Genomic DNA, 17206 nt, shown 5'->3' with positions numbered 1-17206 from the left:
GGGCCTGAGTTTCCTCTCCTCACCTAATCCCTTTGGCTTATTGCTCTTGTCTCTGGCTTCCTGGCTTTTAATCCCCTTTCTCCTGCTCTTCCCACTGGCTACTTTGGGCATCCCTGAGTTGCCTCTCCTCACCTGTAACCCTGGGGCTGATAAGATTAGAAAAAGAAAATTAAAGATTTTATTTTACTTTATTTCTTCTCTGATGACCTTAATTTTAGATGTAGATCCAAGATTTTGCACATTGTTTCTCTTCTTTTAAATAACTTATTTTAATATTTGTTGGAAGACAGGTCTACTGGAGATACAGTCCCTCACTTTTTGTTTTTCTGAGAAAAGCTTTATTTCTCTTTCACTTTTAAAGGATAATTTTGCTGGATACAAAATTCTAGATTGGTGATTTTCTTTTTTTTTTCATAATATTTTATTGAATTTTTGGTGAAAGTTTACACAGCAAATTAGGTCTCCATTTTGTGATTTTCACAAATATTATTCAGTGATATTAGTTACATTTATAACATGTGACAACATTCTCTTTAATTGTATTCAATTTGTTCCCTTTACTCTTGTTTCCCTGCTCCATTATCTTCTCATTTTGCTTTTGAGTATTGTTTACCTTTTGTTCTCATACTGATATTTATTAAATAGGGCACTGATCTTACAGGTAATAGCCTTTATTTTGTGTGACACTTGGCTAATTTTCTAAAAAGTGATCTCAGGGTATAGGCTTGGTTCTAGGTTTAGAGTGTATCAGCATGATAGCTTTAGGGAGTCATCTGTTTTCTACTGTTCCAGTTTGTCAGGTTTTTTTTTTTTTTTTTTTCAGTGAGAATTTGAATTCTACTCTATATTTTTTTATCACTTTATCTGGAACCAAGTACTGTGACCCTGGTCAGAACGGTCAGTGATGGTAGCCCGGCACCACCTAGTTTTTCTGGTCTCTGGTGGCATAGTGCCTAAGGCATTTGACTGCTAACCAGAAGGCTGGTGGTTCAAACCCACCAGCCACTCCTCAGAAGGAAGACTGAGCAATCTACTTCTGAAGAGATACCATCTTGGAAACATAAGGAGGGGCCCCTGTGAGTTGAATCAACTTGAAAGCAGTGAGTTTGTTTGATTTTTTGAGAGTAGATGAAGTTGTGGCTTGTGTAGGTTTATTTTTTCTCTGACCTTTTTGTTACCTTCTTACCATTTTGCTCCTAGTGACTAGAGGCTTACAGTTGTGTCTAGATGGCTGCTTGCAAGTTTTTAAGACCCCAGATGCTATTACTTCACTATAATACAGATCATAATTTTTGAGGACTCTGTTATGCCAATTGACTGAATAGTCCCATGAGACTATGGTCCCAAGCTTCCAAACCTACACTTATACCAATTTGCCTACACCCATAAGTTGATGTTTTTTATTTTCAACACTTTAAATATCTCCCTGTTTTCTTTCTTGCATAGTTTCTGATAATAAAACTGATGCAATTCTTTATCAGATGATACTTAAGGGACTATCTCTCCCAGCTTCTTTTGAGATTTTCTTTTAGTCTTTGTTTTTCTGAAGTTTAAATGTGGTATGTATAGGTAAATAAATTTTTGTACTTATCAGCTTGTGTTCTCTGAGATTTCTGGATCTATGGTTTGGTATTTGTTATTAATTTTGGAAATCTCTCAACCATTAATACACCTACTCCTCACTTGTCAGAAGGGACCATTCCCTGAAGAAGGATGTCATGCTTGGTAAGGTGGAGGGTCAACGAGAGAGGGAAAGGCCCTCAGTGAGATGGATTGACACAGTGGCAGCGGCGATGGACTCAAGTATAGTGGGTATCGCGCAGCTGGTGCAGAACTGTGTGGTGTTTTGTTCTGCTGTGCATAGGATCACTATGAGTCAGGATGACTTGACAGCACCTAACAACAACAACTCCTCACTTATCATCTTACTTATTATCTGACATTTCATATTTATGGTAATAGTAAAGAATTGACTTTCCAGATATTTTGTGCATTAACAATGCATATCTGGCAGTAGTGAATGCTGAGGTGTGAGGTGAGAGTAACACTAGCTGTAATGGTTAAAGTTATGTGTCAACTTGGCTGGGCCATGATTCTCAGTGATTTAGCAGTAACACAATGATGTAATTTAGCAGTTATGTAATGATATGGTCACTTCTATTTTGTGAGCTGATATGGTCACAATTTTCACATAATGTCGATCTTCACATAATGACCTGGTCTTTGGAACCTAACCATGTTAAGTGAGTAGTTAGTGTACTTGAAATATTTCTTCTGCTTCCTCTTTCTTCTGGTATATTCTCATCATGCATATGCATGCTTTTGGTAGTTGTTCCACAGTTCTGGGCTATTCTACCTTTTTATTCTCTCATTCTTTTTTCTCTTTAGATTTCAATTTGGAAATTTTATGCTGACATATCTTGTGCTCACTGATTCCTTAGTTAAGTGTCCAGTCTACTGATGAGATCATAAAATGCATTCTTAAATTTTGTTATGGTACTTGGATTTTTTACTATTTTCAAAATTACTTCTTAGAATTTCTATCTCTCAGCTTCCATTACCCATCTGTTTTTTAATGTTGTTCACTTTTTTCATTACAGACCTTAGCATGTTAATCATGGTTATTCTAAATTCTCAATCTGATAATTCCCAAATCTCTGCCATTTGTGAGTGTCATCTAATGCTTTCTTTGTTCAGATTGTATTTTTATTTCTTGCCTTTATCATCCATTGAAATTTAGTATTGAAAGCCAGACATGATATATTATGAACTCGGGTAAAAATTCCTTCAGTGTGAAATCTTGAGCTTATCTAAGTAGAAGTTATGCTTTGTTTAAAGTTTGTTATAGATATAGATGCCAAAGACTTCAATATCATCTGATATCCTCATATTTGTATCCCTTCTTGTTTTGGGGTTTCCCTGGAAAGTCATGCTTAAATAGAGCCCAAGCCATCTAGTTCTTTGAACTTTAATTCTGTTATTATGCAGGAAACCTGATTATATGCAGATAAAGTGCAGAGAAAGTAAGAGGTCTATAATCCTGTGATTAAGCTTATGTCATTTAGTGGGCTTTCATTCCTGGACTGGGATCTTCACAGGTGCTTCTCAGCTTTTTTTTTTCTTCTTTTTTTCCCCACCTTAGATGAGATAGGAAGGTAGAGGAGGCTAGGGTTGGGTAATTTCTCTTGCTTTTCTTATCCTTTCAGGTAAATTCCTGATGATTTTTTTTCCCTTGTTGGGGAGGCCTCTGTTGTGGAGAATGCTTTGAGCATCTGGGCTCTTTACTTCTTTACCATGTGAATCAGGAGCTCTGGTAGCATAGTGCCTAAGGCACTTGACTGCTAACCAGAAGACTGGCAGTTCAAATTCACCAGCCACTCCTCGGAGGGAAGATGGGGCAATCTACTTCCATAGTGATACTGCCTCAGAAACCCAAGGAGGGGTGACTATGAGTCGGCTCCAACTTGACGGCACATAACAACACCACCACCATGTGAAGCTAGTGAGACTCCTAGAGGTAACACTCATATAAGAGTGGGCAATTCCATTAGACTGGGCCACTAAGAGTTTTTAACTCTCAAACTAGTCCATGGTCTGCCATTAGGAATTTGTTGAAGTCACAGTTTTAGTGTTCCTACTGACTCTAGCAGCTGTGTTCCCTGTATTTTCCTGTGTCTCCAGTTACTGGGGTGGCTGTTTGTCTTGTCAAATCAATTCCCTGATTGAACTTATGCAAATCATTTTTTCAACTTATTCAAGTTTTTCTTGTTTTGAAGGCGGGAGTAATAACTTGCAAGCACTTTATGTCTTAGAGTGGTAATCAGAAATACCACAGCAGCTGATTTTATTTACTAATAAGCAGAATTACATTTAGAAAAAAAAAATTATGCCATCATTAGAAAAATCAAATGAGTATATGGCTTTTTTAGTTATTTATTCCTGTAGATATTTTATATATATATATATATATATTATTGTGTTTTTGGTGAAAGTTTACACAGCAGTTTAGGTTCCCTTCAATGATTTCTGTGCAAATTGTTCAGTGACTTTGGCTAAATTCTTCATAATGTGTGAACATTCTTAATATTTCTATTCTGGTAGCTCCATTTCCATTAACCTAGTTTCCTTGATTCCTTGCATTCTCATCTTCTTTTGAAGTTATTGTTGACAATTTGTTCTCATATAGATGATTTTGTGAAGAAGAAGCACAGTACTCATAGTAGATATAGTATTTTTTATTTTATGAACCAAACTGTTGTTTAGTTAATAGGTAACCTCAGGGGCTAGTTTCAATTCAAGATTTAAAGAATATCTCAGGGAAATTGTCTCAGAGAGTCCTCCATTCTCAACATGTCCATTAAGTCTGTTTCGTTTGGTTGTCTTATTTTTTAGAAATTTGAGGTCAGTCCTGTTCCATATTTTCCTCCTGTTCTATCAGGGTCCATTTGTTGTGGCCCTGAACTGAACTGTCAGCAGGTAGCAGGCACCATCTAGTTTTTCTGGTCTCAGGGTAGATGAAGCATGTTTTGTGTAGATTATTAGGCCTATAGAGTAGTTTCTTCTTTGAGTCTTTGGTTTCCTTCTTTGTCTTTTGCTCTAAATGAGTAAAGACCAATAGTTGTAATCTAGTTAGTCACTTATAAGCTTTTAATACCCCAGATACTACTCACTAAAAAGTAGGATTTAGAACCTAAACTTTATGAAATATGTCAGTTGACAAAGATGTCCCATGAAATTTTGATCCCAATCCTTCAAACCCAGGAAACCAATCCTGTGAGGTGTTTGTTATGTCCAAGGAGTATCCTTAACTCTGACCTTCCTACAGGTATTTCATTAATAATCCAGATTGTAATATTTACACCAATTTTCCCTTGAAAAAGGAATGATCTAACTCTCAAAGGGTAGATTTTCATTGTTACAAGAATTTCTTTTGTGGATGGCCAACATTTTATTTTCTTGAACCTGGAAAGAATTTTACATTTTATATTTCTCCCTGTGCTTGTAGCCTGAAATAAACACCCATTCAATGAGGAAATATTCACAGTTTTCAAAGGAGCAGCTTTTGTGGCTGTAGAAGGAAGATTGGTAACAAAGAGACCTTGCATTAATACATCCACACTGCATATTCCAGAATGATAGGATATTCATGGATGATAATGGAAGTCTAATGAGATATGCCTCTTTTAATGAACTCTGTGCATCTGTTTGGGAATTTAGAGACAAACAATTAAAAATGAAGGTCTGGTTCTCATAATTAATCTTCATTTCCTATTTTGTAAAGTAGAGATGCTTTTAAAAAAAAAGAAAAACAACAGCAAAAAACCTGACTATATTGCTATGAAGAAGGAACAAATGAAATTTGTGTATGAAAGCACAATGTAACCTATAAAATACTAGATAAATTACTGATGACTCATTGAAGGAGACATAAGAACTTATATGCTGATATAGAAAAGCTGGTGGCTATATATCATTGTAAAGTAATTACAAAATACTTTTGTAAAAAAAAAAAAGTATTCTTGGAAATAGGAGTGGGTTGAATGAGCTGTCTTTCTTTATTTCATTATAGTCAACAGATTATATCTATGCATTAGTTTTGGTAGAAAATGTAAAGCTTGGTATGATTTGTCTCCCTGTTGGTTATCTGAAAAATAATGTTCTAGTTTTATGTAACTGTGGACAAGCTAGATTGGTGCCCAAATGTATCATGTCATTTTAGAGTTTAGTTTAGTGTATTATGTGGTTTTAAAGAGTTAATAAAACAGCAAGTACTTAATTAGCTGCTAGGGAATGACTGTGACAAATGTTTCTGCCATCAAATATACTGGGAAATAGGATTTTTTTTTTTCACAAGTGTCTTAATTAGGAGTGAGGCCAGGCTCCATCATTTCCATCCTTTATTTCACCTTGGTTCTTGCTTCTGCAACAAGTCAAAAAACGGATCAGGTTGAAGTCAAGAGCTTTGTGATTGGCTGAAAATGTTTCAGATTCCTATTCCATCTAGTTGTTAATACATTGGCAAGTTTATGCAGATAAACAACTAAAGGCATGCCAAACTCATTTGGAACAAGCAAAGTATAATGGTTTGGAGAACATCCCTGTCCTCTTAAGTAGACTTAATTTTAGACATGGGAAGAATCTTACCCCTAATGCAAAGTGAAAAAGTATGTCAAGGTGTTTGAAATATTTTACCTAAAACAAATAATGGTATGACATGTGAGGAAAGCTATGAGCCAGTGAGAAAACAGAGAAAGAAATAATCTTTACAAGTAGCTGTTTATCTTACCTGAAAATGATCCTAATCATGCATTTGCATTTCTTTAAAGCCTTTCTGTTAGTGGTAATAATCCTATCCCTATTTCTCAAAAGACAATTATCACATAAAATAGTTTATAATAGAAGTGTTATTGCTTTCCTGGTGTTCAGCATGTAAGATTTTTATTGGTATACTTGTCTTTCCTTTTTTTTCCCTCCCTAAGCACCTGCAATTATATTTACATTCTGACAAAATATAGTAGAGGTGGCACTTAAATCTCCCAGTTCCTGTCTACAATCGTAAGCAATTTTACAGTCTTTTCAGATCTATCAGTTCTCTGTAACAATTTCACGTGCAATTAAAGCACAGAGTATAATTTGTAAAGTTTCCATAAAGATATATATTTTTTCCTTTGGTTTTAGTGCTATATAGCATTACAATAACTTGCTTTATAAATAGTGTGGCAGATCTGGGATTAGCCTAGGCCAGAGAAACTAAGCAGTAAGGTTTTAAGGTCTTAACTTTGTGGAAAAAAACTCTGACAGTACAAGAGTAAAGAACAGAAGGGTGAGGTATTGGCATTTGTGATTAATAACATTGAATGACTGGTAGAGTAGGTTGCTGATGGTTGTTGTTGTTGTTGTTGTTATGTGCCTTCGAGTCAGCCCCGACTCATAGTGACCCCTCCTTGGGTTTCCGAGGCAGTATCACTATGGAAGTAGGATTGCCCAACCTTCCTTCCGAGGAGTGGCTGGTGGGTTTGAACCGCCAGCCTTCTGGTTAGCAGTCAAGTGCTTTAGCCACTATGCTACCAGAGCTCCTGATGGTAGTGCACTGAATTACTTAACGGATGACTATACATAAGACCCAGGAAGTGGGAAGGTCAGAAACCACACAACTTCTCTTCCTGGTTCTAGATTAAAATACTCTTTCACTGCTGTCGAGTTGGACCTGACTCATAGTGACCCCTCCTTGGGTTTCCAAGGCAGTATCACTATATAAGTAGATTGACCCGTCTTCCTTCCAAGGAGTGGCTGGTGGGTTTGAACTGCCAGCCTTCTGGTTAAGCAGTCAAAGGCCTTAGGCACTATGCCACCAGGGCTCCTGATTAAAATAAGGACTGTGATTTATTTTACTAAGTGTGTTAGTTGTGATAGTTGGGGCTGTGTGTCAACTTGGTTGGACCACAATTCTGTGTAGTTTAAGCAATTGTGATGTGGGAGCAGATGTATATGTTTTGAGCAGCCAATACATTGAAAGGGAGTTTCCTTAGGGGTGTGGCCTGCTTCCAATGTATTTATGGACATCCTGGGAAAAAAGACACTCTTCTGTGGATCGGGATCCTGTTGTGGTGTCTACAACTGTTTGTGAGCAAACAATCCACCATTTGGCCTGGAGATCTTGGATTCCTCATTCGTTGGAGTCAAAGCCGGTATACCCTGCCAACCTTGAGCTCCTCAGCTCCTGCAGCTGTGTGAGTTGGGAAAAGCCTCCAGCTTGATGTTTGATCCAAGAACTTGGGACTTTCCAGCTTCTATAAGTGTGTGAGCCATTTTCTAAGATAAATTTATCTTTTTCTCTCTCTATAAGCTTTACTGGTTTTGCTTCTCTAGAGAACCCAGCCTAACACAGTAGTTAAGTTTGTGTGTCAAATTGGTAGGGCCTGGTTGAGTGGCTGAGCAGCTGGACATTATATTCCCCATGATAAGACTGGTAATCAACTCCATAGTGGAATCTACTGTGAGCAGCTGAGTAGCTGCCTTAGTGATGTGGTCTGTTTCCCGTATATAAGGAGAAGCCTTGGGGAATGGTCTCTAGCTTATGGAATTCTTGAACCCTGAATGTAGCCATTCCATTGCTCAGCAACCTGCATTGCTCTGCCAACGTTGAGACTTTCAATGGACTTGAATTAATGGCTTGCCGTGTGGTTTGGTAACATCAGGACTGTGTCTTTTTACTTGTCAACCTTGGGCTTGTCAGCCTCAGCAGCCAGCAGCTGAATGAAGAAAAGCATCTAGCTTCAGTGGGCTGGGAGCAGGAGGCAGAGCTGAAGGCCAAGGTTGAGGGGTTTTCACCCAGCCCCTAGAGTCTAGCATTTTGAACTCAGACTTAAAGCTGTAAGAGAAAGCTGTAAGAGAATAGCTGTAAGAGACTCCAAACTGTAAGAGAATAAACTCCTGTTTGTTCAAGCCATCCCATTTGTGGTATATTCTTGTCAGAGTGGTACTAGGTAACCAGAACACTAAGAAAAGTAATAAAATATATATTGGGTACTCCAATAGTTGCCTTCACCCAGCAATCACACATTTATTAAGGATTTTCACAGGGTCTGTGAAGTGTCTGAGATTTCCCCCTATTCACAAGCTAACAAGGTAGCCTACCACAGATTCATGGATGCTGGCAGAAGACATATGATTCTTGGACCGGAGATGAAGAACTTTATTACTTATACCCAGCAAACAAGTAGACCTTCATGTTCATGTTCCCCTTACCACCGTGTCCCATGGGGACAATATGGAGGGACCTAGATGGGTGCTGCAAAAGCAGGTTTGTGTTATAGTGGAGGGATATGAGATTAGGGAATCTATTGCTTTTAGAGTAAGCTTGCTTTTCATCTCACAGGGAGATGTTAACTCATTTCTCAAGGTTATTATTGTTGTTAACTACAGTCAGGTTGCTCCCAACTCATGGTGACTCCATGTACAATGGGATTGGGCTATTGATCCATAGAGTTTTCACTGGCTGATTTTTGAGAGTAGATTGCTGGATCTCTCTTCCTACTTTGTCTTAGTCTGAAAGCTCTGCTGAAACCTGTTTGGCATCATAGCAAAATGCCAGCCTTCACTGACAGATCAATGGTGGCTGTAGTTAAGGTTCATTGGCTGGAAATTGAAGCTGGGTCTTCCCCATAGATGGCAAGGATTCCACCACTGAACTACCACTGTCATTCACTCAAGGTTTCAAACAAACCAAACCCACTGCCACTGAGTTGATTCCAACACATAGTGACCCCTACAGAGCAGAGAAGACTGCCTCCATGGGATTTCCAAGGCTGTAAATCTTTACAGATGCAGACTGCTGTATCTTCTACCACAGAGTGGCTGCTGGGTTCAAACAACCAACTTTTGGTTAGCAGCCAAATATATTAACCAATATGCCACCAGAACTTCTTCCCTGTAGCTTACTTGTGGAAAATACAACCTTGAGAAATGGCCTAGTTATAGAGTGTCTTGAGCCTTGCATTCTTGGGTTACTCAGTATGATTGTCAGGGATGCTCAGTGCCCATGATGGATTGTCTTTTTTAACACTAAAAATCTCAAGAAAAGTATCTTATAAATGATATAGGTCTATTGTAACATGCATAAACTCTATATACATATATACTGGAGTTTTAAAGCTTTATTATTCCCTGTCCCCCCCTTTTCTTTTCTTTTCTTTTCTTTTTTGCAAATGAGATAGTTGAGGGTCAGCGAGATTAAATAAGAAGCTAAAAACACAAAATAAATGACACAGCAGGCACTACAACACAGCATTCTTGTTCTTAATTCATAGCCTAATGTTATTGCCATTAGGCTCTTTGCATTACTGCTAAAGGATTTTCAGGGCATCTTGGGTCTGTGTTTTTAGTGAGGTACTTTTCCATTATTTTATTTACTGTTGTCTACATTTCAGGAAATGTGCACTCCCTTTGCTCATCTGCTACTGCATTTTTATTCTGTTGGTCTACTGTGTTCCTGAATCTTTTACTTCCTTTAACTTAGGAAATCTGTTTATTTCTAAAGGCTTGTAGCTTTCACAAAATTCTAGGAAATAGGATCAAATGAATAGAATTGCCTGTTGTCATAGAATTGCGGAGTTGTAGAGCTAAAATGTACATTAGATACCATTTGGTCTAACTACCCCACCTCCCATTTTATAAATAAGGAAGTCCATAGACCCTCAGTGAGTTACTGCTCAAGGACACAGGACTCATTAGTGGTAAAGACAAGACCAATATCCAGGTTTATGTTTATGTAAAGTTCAGTCTTCTTATCACTATAACTCTGAAAGTAAAAGAATGCCAGGATACTGGTAGAAGATTAATGCCTTTTCATTATGTGTTCTAATGTTCTATTTAGTAACAATAGTACTTCTGTTTTTCACACACAGGATAATCACTCTAGTTATTAAAATGGTGATAATTACAGTTATTTTAAATCAGGGTGTATAAACTGTGATGCTCTTCTAAGCCCAGTAGGTAGTATAACATGTATGAAATAGTTAGTGTTGGCAATGGGAAGAATGAAGTCTATGGAAAACTGGAGAAAGTATGCTTATGTAGACAAATCTGATTCAACATTTCTTAATCAGTATATGCTCCTCAAATACATGTCTGCCTCTAGCCTTGGCCCTCCAGCTTTTTTGAGGACTTGGCTTGAATAACATGATTTTAAAGATTTGCTGTATTCTTAAATGTGATTTTGCTACATAGACTTTTAGAGCTAAATAGGTTATTAGTTGTCAGCTTCTTTAACCTCATCATTATGTTGAAAGGGAACAAAGGATATTTAATGACTTGCTCAAGTCCACAAAGCTAGTTTATGAAACCAACTGTGACTAAATCCAGATTTCCAAACTCCTATTCCCCTATCTCATCTTGAAACATTATAAAAGAGAGAGAGAGAAAGAAAATTCAATTTTGTGATGAAAAGCAAAGGGAAAATCAGATTTGATGTGCAACATATTTGGCAGATAATATCTTAGACAACAATCAAAAATTAAACTTACTGCTATCAAGTCAAGTCCGACTGATAATGTCCCTCACTGGGTTTCTAAGACTATAAATCTTTATGGAAGCAGACTACCTCTTCTTCCTTCTGTAGAGCTACTAGTGGGTTTGAGCTGCTGACCTTTCAGTTAACAACCAAATGTCTTAACCACTATACCACCAGAACATCTTTAATCAATAATTAGTTATTGAATATGCTTACCATATGCTCATACTAAGTGCCACGGGGCATACAAAGATATATAAGACCTTTTCTGTTTGTTCATTTATTTGTTTTTTCTCTAACTGGGGAATCCAAAACTAATACTGGAGAATAATAAAATGCTAGATTCTTTGAAATCAACTATGGCATAGTGCCTAAGGCATTTGACTGCTAACCAACCAGAAGGCTGGCAGTTCAAACTCACTAGCCACTCTTTGCAAGGAAGGTTGGGCAACCTACTTCTGTAGAGATACCTCCTCAGAAACCCAAGGAGAGGTTGTTATGAGTCGAATCTGACTCAGTGGCAGTGAGTTTTTGAAAGGTCATAACTCTCCATATTCCAATAATTGTCTTTAGTAGCATATGCAGCAAAGGGTTTAGGTATAGCAAGGATTGTGAGACTGGCACACAACAAGGCAGTGTTTCATTCTGTTGTACATAGGGTCTCTATGAGTCAGAGCCAACTCCACAGCACCTAACAACAACAACAACAACAACAGCATAAGAAAATTATCTTGGCCAAAGGAATATTATAGTACTTACTAGAATTGTGTGCCCTTGTATGTTAGAGAGATAAATTGGAATCTTCATATTAAATCATAATTTTATCTATTGCTATCTTAATGTCTCTTTGGACTATTTGAGAATGTATGTTGTAACAACAACAACAACAACATGTTGTTGTTGTTATTGTTATATGCCATTGAGTCATCTCCAACTCATAGCGACCCTATGTACAACAGAGTGAGACACTGCCGGGCCCTGTGCCATCCTCATGATTCCTACTATACCTGAGCCCATCACTGCAGCCACTGTGTCAATCCATCTTGTTGAGGGCCTTCCCCCTTATTGTTGACTCTCCACTTTAACAAGCACGATGTCCTTCTCCAGAGAATGGTTCCTTCTAACAACATGACCAAAGTAGGTGAGATGAAGTCTGGCCATTTTCACTTCCAAGGAGCATTTCAGATCCACTTCTTACAGGATAGATGTGTTAGTTCTTTTAGCAGTGCATGGTACTTTCAGCCTTTTTCACCAACACCACAACTCAAAAGCATTTGACTGCTAACCAGAAGGCTAGTGGTTCAAACTCTTCCTTATTCATTATCTGGCTCTCAGAGTGTATGGTAGGTACTGAAATAGACACAAAGGTATAACAACTCAGGTTATGCTGAGTGGAAAGCGATATTTATCTTATGACTAGTGTGCTCTGCAAAATACTATTTTTAAAAAAATATGGTCTTCTATGCCTTTTGTTTTGTGTTTTGTTTTCATCAACAGTAAACAGTTCTGTTTTTGTTCTCCATAATACTATAGTGAGCCTTACTCTAGTTGTTTTATTTGTTGTTGTTGTTATTAAATGCCGTCTAGTTGGCCCCAACTCATAGCGACCCCTCCTTGGGTTTCCGAGGGAGTATCACTATGGAAGTAGGATTGCCCAACCTTCCTTCCAAGGAGTGGCTGGTGGGTTTGAACCACCAGCCTTTTGGTTAGCAGTCAAGTGCCTTAGGCACTATGCTACCAGAGCTCCTAGTTGTTTTATAGTGGTAAGAAATTCCTCTCATATGCCTGTTTTGTAGCATTGGCACCCCTAGCAGATTTGTCACTTCTGTCTATTTCTTTCTCTCTATCTTGTACGCTCAGTTTTGTTGCCTTGTCTGCAGAGCTCTTCCTCTGTAGATATCTGGAAATTAATTCTAGTCTGGAAGTCAGCAAACTTTTTCTGTAGAGGATTAAAAAATAAAACCAATCCCACTACTATCAAGTTGATTCTGAAACATAAGACCCGCACTGGTTTTCTGAGGCAGTGAATCTTAAAGGAAGTAGATTGCCCCATCTTCCATCCACAGAGTGTCTGGTGAGTTTGAACCACTAGCCTTCTGGTTAGCAGTCAAATGCCTTACACACTGCATCACCAGAGCTCCTTGTAAAGTATTAGGCAGTAACTATTATTGACTTTGTGAGCCAGATGGTCTCTGTCACAATTACTCATCTTGCCTTTGGAGCACAAAAGCAGCCATAGATGATAGGTAAATAAATAGGTGTGTATGTTCCAATGCATTACAAAATAGAGGTGGTTTGTTGGATTTGACACAGCCCATGGTTTCCAAACTTTGTTTTAATCATTGGTATCAAAATAGGGAGGGCTTACTCCCAAGGTTTGAGCAAAATGGTATCTTATTAGATATAAAGACACATCTATTTATATATTTTTTATATATTATTCTGGTTACATAGTGCTGCTCTGACAAGAATTCCACCATGGAGTCTCATCATGGACAATACTATATCCAGCTACCCAGCCACTCAACCAGGCCTAACCAAGTTGACACATAAACTTAACCACCATAATTCTACCCCTGTCAACTTGGGACCTGTATAGATCTTTAGTGAGTGGTATCTGTACAGATTTCTTCACTGGGTGACTCCAGTCCCCTAGTTCCTGAGTGGCGACCTCATCTTCTTGGCCTGGCAGGCCCTGTACCTCTCCCTCTTGGGCATCCCTGCCTCCTCACACTTGGGAAGTGGCTTGACTCCATCCCACTAGCTCACATGAATGAGCAGCCCCATACTCTAGAAGCAAGTTGGTGAAGGTCTGGTTCTTGAAACCTAGGGAGCTGTGGTGGTTCTAACCCCAAAGGCCATGGTCCTACCCTTGAGGCTGAGGCAGCTCTGCTTCCCATTTCCTTGGTCTTTCCACTTCCACCTATTAATGTCTGAGGGCAACCCACTCTGCCAGAAATCTTCCTGCCCCAAAAGCATTCAGCTTTCTTGCCCCATGGGCCAACCAACCTGCTACTGCATTTCATGCCAGTCTTTTCTATCAATTAATGCCCGAAAGTAACCCACTCCGCCAGGAAGCCACCTGCCTAATGGTATCCAGCTCTCTCTTCCGTGGACTGGTAAGGCTGTCACTGTCTCATGCTAGTCTCTGGGCTCTGCTCCTGCTGTATCTCCTACTACATAGCAGGATCTCGGGTCAAGGACGCACTCCACTTCTGTTTCCACATTTAGGTATCTGTCAGAGCAGCACCCCACTCTCTTGGTACCATATTCTGTTCTGGTTACCTAGTGCTGCTCTGACGAGAATATAGCACAAATGGGATGGCTTGAAGAAACAGGAGTTTATTCTCTTACAGTTTGGGAGGCTAGAAGTCCAAGTTCAAAGTGCTAGGCTCTACCGGCTGGATGGAAGCCCCTCAACCTTGGACTTCAGCTCTGTCTCTTGCTACTGGCCCACTGAAGCTAGAGGCATCTCTTTACTCAGGTAGCTACTGGCTGCTGAGTCTAACAAAACCAAGATCAACAATTAAAAAGGCACAGTCCTGATGTTTTCAAACCATATGGCAAGACATTAATTCCAGTCCATTGAAAGTCCCAAGGTTGGCAGAGCATGGCAGGCTGGTGAAAAATGACATGGCTACATGCAGGGTTCAAGTGTGCCATAAACTAGAGACCATTCCCAAGGTTTCTCCTTATATACAAGAAGTAGACAACAGCCCTAAAGCAGCTACTCAGCTGCTCACAGTAGATTCCACCATGGAGTTGATTACCAATCTCATCATGGGGAGGACTACATCTAGCTGCCCAGCCAGTCAATCAGGCCAAGCCAAGTTGACACACAAACTTAACCACCACATATATGTTTCATTTACAATGGGCATTTTGATTTTGTTTCATAATGAACATAATAAACTAATAAAATAGATATGACAATAGTTTATGGATAAATAATTATACATTGGAACACTTGCTTAAAAATATTTGTATCGATAGTAATGCCTAAACAATTGGAAAATTAAAGAATACTGCTATAACTTTTCCCTTTCTTCACAAAAACCACACATTTGAAAATATTCCTCCCCTGTGCTTATATAAGACATTTATTACTATAGTGAGTAGTGATTATGGAGTTGTGGAATAGGGAAAGGATTCTAGAGAATATTCAATTCTTTTTTTTTTAATTTTATTGAAATATAATTTATGTACAGTGAAATACACAAAACTAAAGTGACATGGGTCAATGCATTTTTTTTTATTTGCATTGTTCCCTCCTCTCCCTTCCCACCTCTGATAACCAACAAAGAAAGTTTCCTTCCATATATAAACCTGTCCTTGACTTTTTACAATAATGACCTAATACTATATTTGTCTTTCTGTGATTGACTTATTTCATCAGCATAATGTCCTCCAAGTTCATCCATGTTATGCAGTGTTTTGCAGATTCTACACATAACAGCAACAAAAACAACATTATTCTTTAGTGTGGCATAGTATTCCATTTGTGTATGTACCATAGTTTTGTTCTCCATTCTTCTGTTGGGGGCACCCAGGTTGTTTCCATCTTTTTGCTATTGTAAATAGTGCTGTGATGAACATGAGTGTGCATATATCTGTTCTTATCCTGGCTCTCACTTCTTTGAGATATACACCTAGTAATGGAATTGCCAGGTGAAATGGTATTTCTAATTCCAGATTTTTAAGGAATCACCATACTGCTTTCCACTGTGGTTCTATCATTTACAGTCCTGCTAGCAGTGTATGAGAATCCAATCTCCACATCCTCGCCAGCATTTGTTATTTTCTGTCTTGTTGAACTTTGTCATTAATGCTGGGGTGATATGGTATCTCGTTGTTGTTTTGATTTGCATTTCTCTAATGGCTAATGATTGTGAACATTTCTTCATGTATTAGCTGGCCACCTAAATATCCTTGTGATAGTTGGAGCTTTTGTCAACTTGGCTGGACCACAATTCTGTGTGCTTTTGGCAAATATGATGTGGGTTATTCCCATGATGAGTTTGGGTGTATATGTTTTGAGCAGCCAATCCATTGAAGGGAGTTTCCCTAGGGGTGTGGCCTGCTTACAATACATTTTTGGACATCCTGGAAAAAAGAGACACTCCTGTAGATCGGGATCCTGTTGTGTTGCCTACAACTGTCCATGAGTGAACAATCCACCATTTGGCCTGGAGATCTTGGATTCATCATTCTTTGGAGTCTCCAGCCAGTATACTACCTGCCAATCTTGAGCTCATCAGCTCCTGCAGCTGCGTGAGTTGGGAAAAGCTTCCAGCCTGATGTTTGATCCAAGAACTTGGGACTTGGCAGCTTCTATAAATGTGTGAGCCATTTTCCTAAGATAATTTTCTCTTTCTCTATATGTATATATGTTTCACTGGTTTTGCTTCTCTAGAGAACCAAGTGTAACACATTTCGTACCAGAAAATTGGGGTACTGCTCTGACAGATACCTAAAGTGTGGAAACAGGAGTGGAGTGAATCCTTGACCCAAGACCCCAGCAGAGAGATCCTGGTATGCAGCATAAGAAACAGCAGCAGCAGAGCTGAGAGACCAGCATGAGAGACGGCAGTAGCAGAGCCCAGAGAATAGCATTAAACAGCAACAAGCTTACCAGCCCATGGAGGAAAAAGCTGGGTGCCATTGCACAGGTGGCTTTCTGGTGGAGTGGGTTGCCTTCAGGCATTAATTGGTAGAAGAGACTGGCACAAAATGGAGTAGCAGGTTGGCTGGCCCACGAACAAGAAAGCTAAATGTCCTTTGAGGCTGGAAGATTCTGGTGGAGTGGGTTGCCCTCAGGCATTAATTGACAGAAGCAGAGAGACCAAGAAAACAGGAAGCAGAGCTGGCTCAGTCTCAAGGGTAAGACCATGGCCTTTGGGGATGGAACCACCACAGCTCCCTAGGTTGCAAAGAGTCAGACCTTCACCAACTTGCTTCTGGAGTGTGGGGCTGCTCATTCATGTGAGCTGGTGGGATGGAGCTGCTGCCAAAGAGTGAGGGGGCAGGGCTGCCATGCCCAAGAGGGAAAGGATCAGGGCCCACCATGCCAAGAGGGTGAAGTCACCACTCAGGAACTAGGGGACTAGAGTCACCCAGGGAAGAGATCTGTACAGATACCACCCACTGAAGATCTGTACAGGTGCCAAATTGACCAGTGGTGTAATAGTGGTGGTT

At 39.2% G+C, this 17206-nt stretch overlaps 1 protein-coding gene across 1 annotated transcript in view; it reads left to right on the top strand.

Moving 5' to 3' along the window:
* IQCM (IQ motif containing M) overlaps positions 1–17206 on the top strand; it is a 735830-nt gene that overhangs the window by 83018 nt on the left and 635606 nt on the right. The window contains exon 3 of the mRNA XM_042782394.1: positions 3537–3566. Coding sequence (XP_042638328.1) covers positions 3537–3566 — 30 coding nt within the window. The remainder of the gene's footprint in view (positions 1–3536; positions 3567–17206) is intronic.

Source organism: Orycteropus afer, unplaced genomic scaffold, assembly GCF_000298275.1.
Source record: "Orycteropus afer afer isolate SDZICR_OR568_19922 unplaced genomic scaffold, OryAfe1.0 scaffold00297, whole genome shotgun sequence".
Lineage (NCBI taxonomy): Eukaryota > Metazoa > Chordata > Mammalia > Tubulidentata > Orycteropodidae > Orycteropus > Orycteropus afer.
This window is presented reverse-complemented; position numbering and strand designations above follow the sequence as displayed.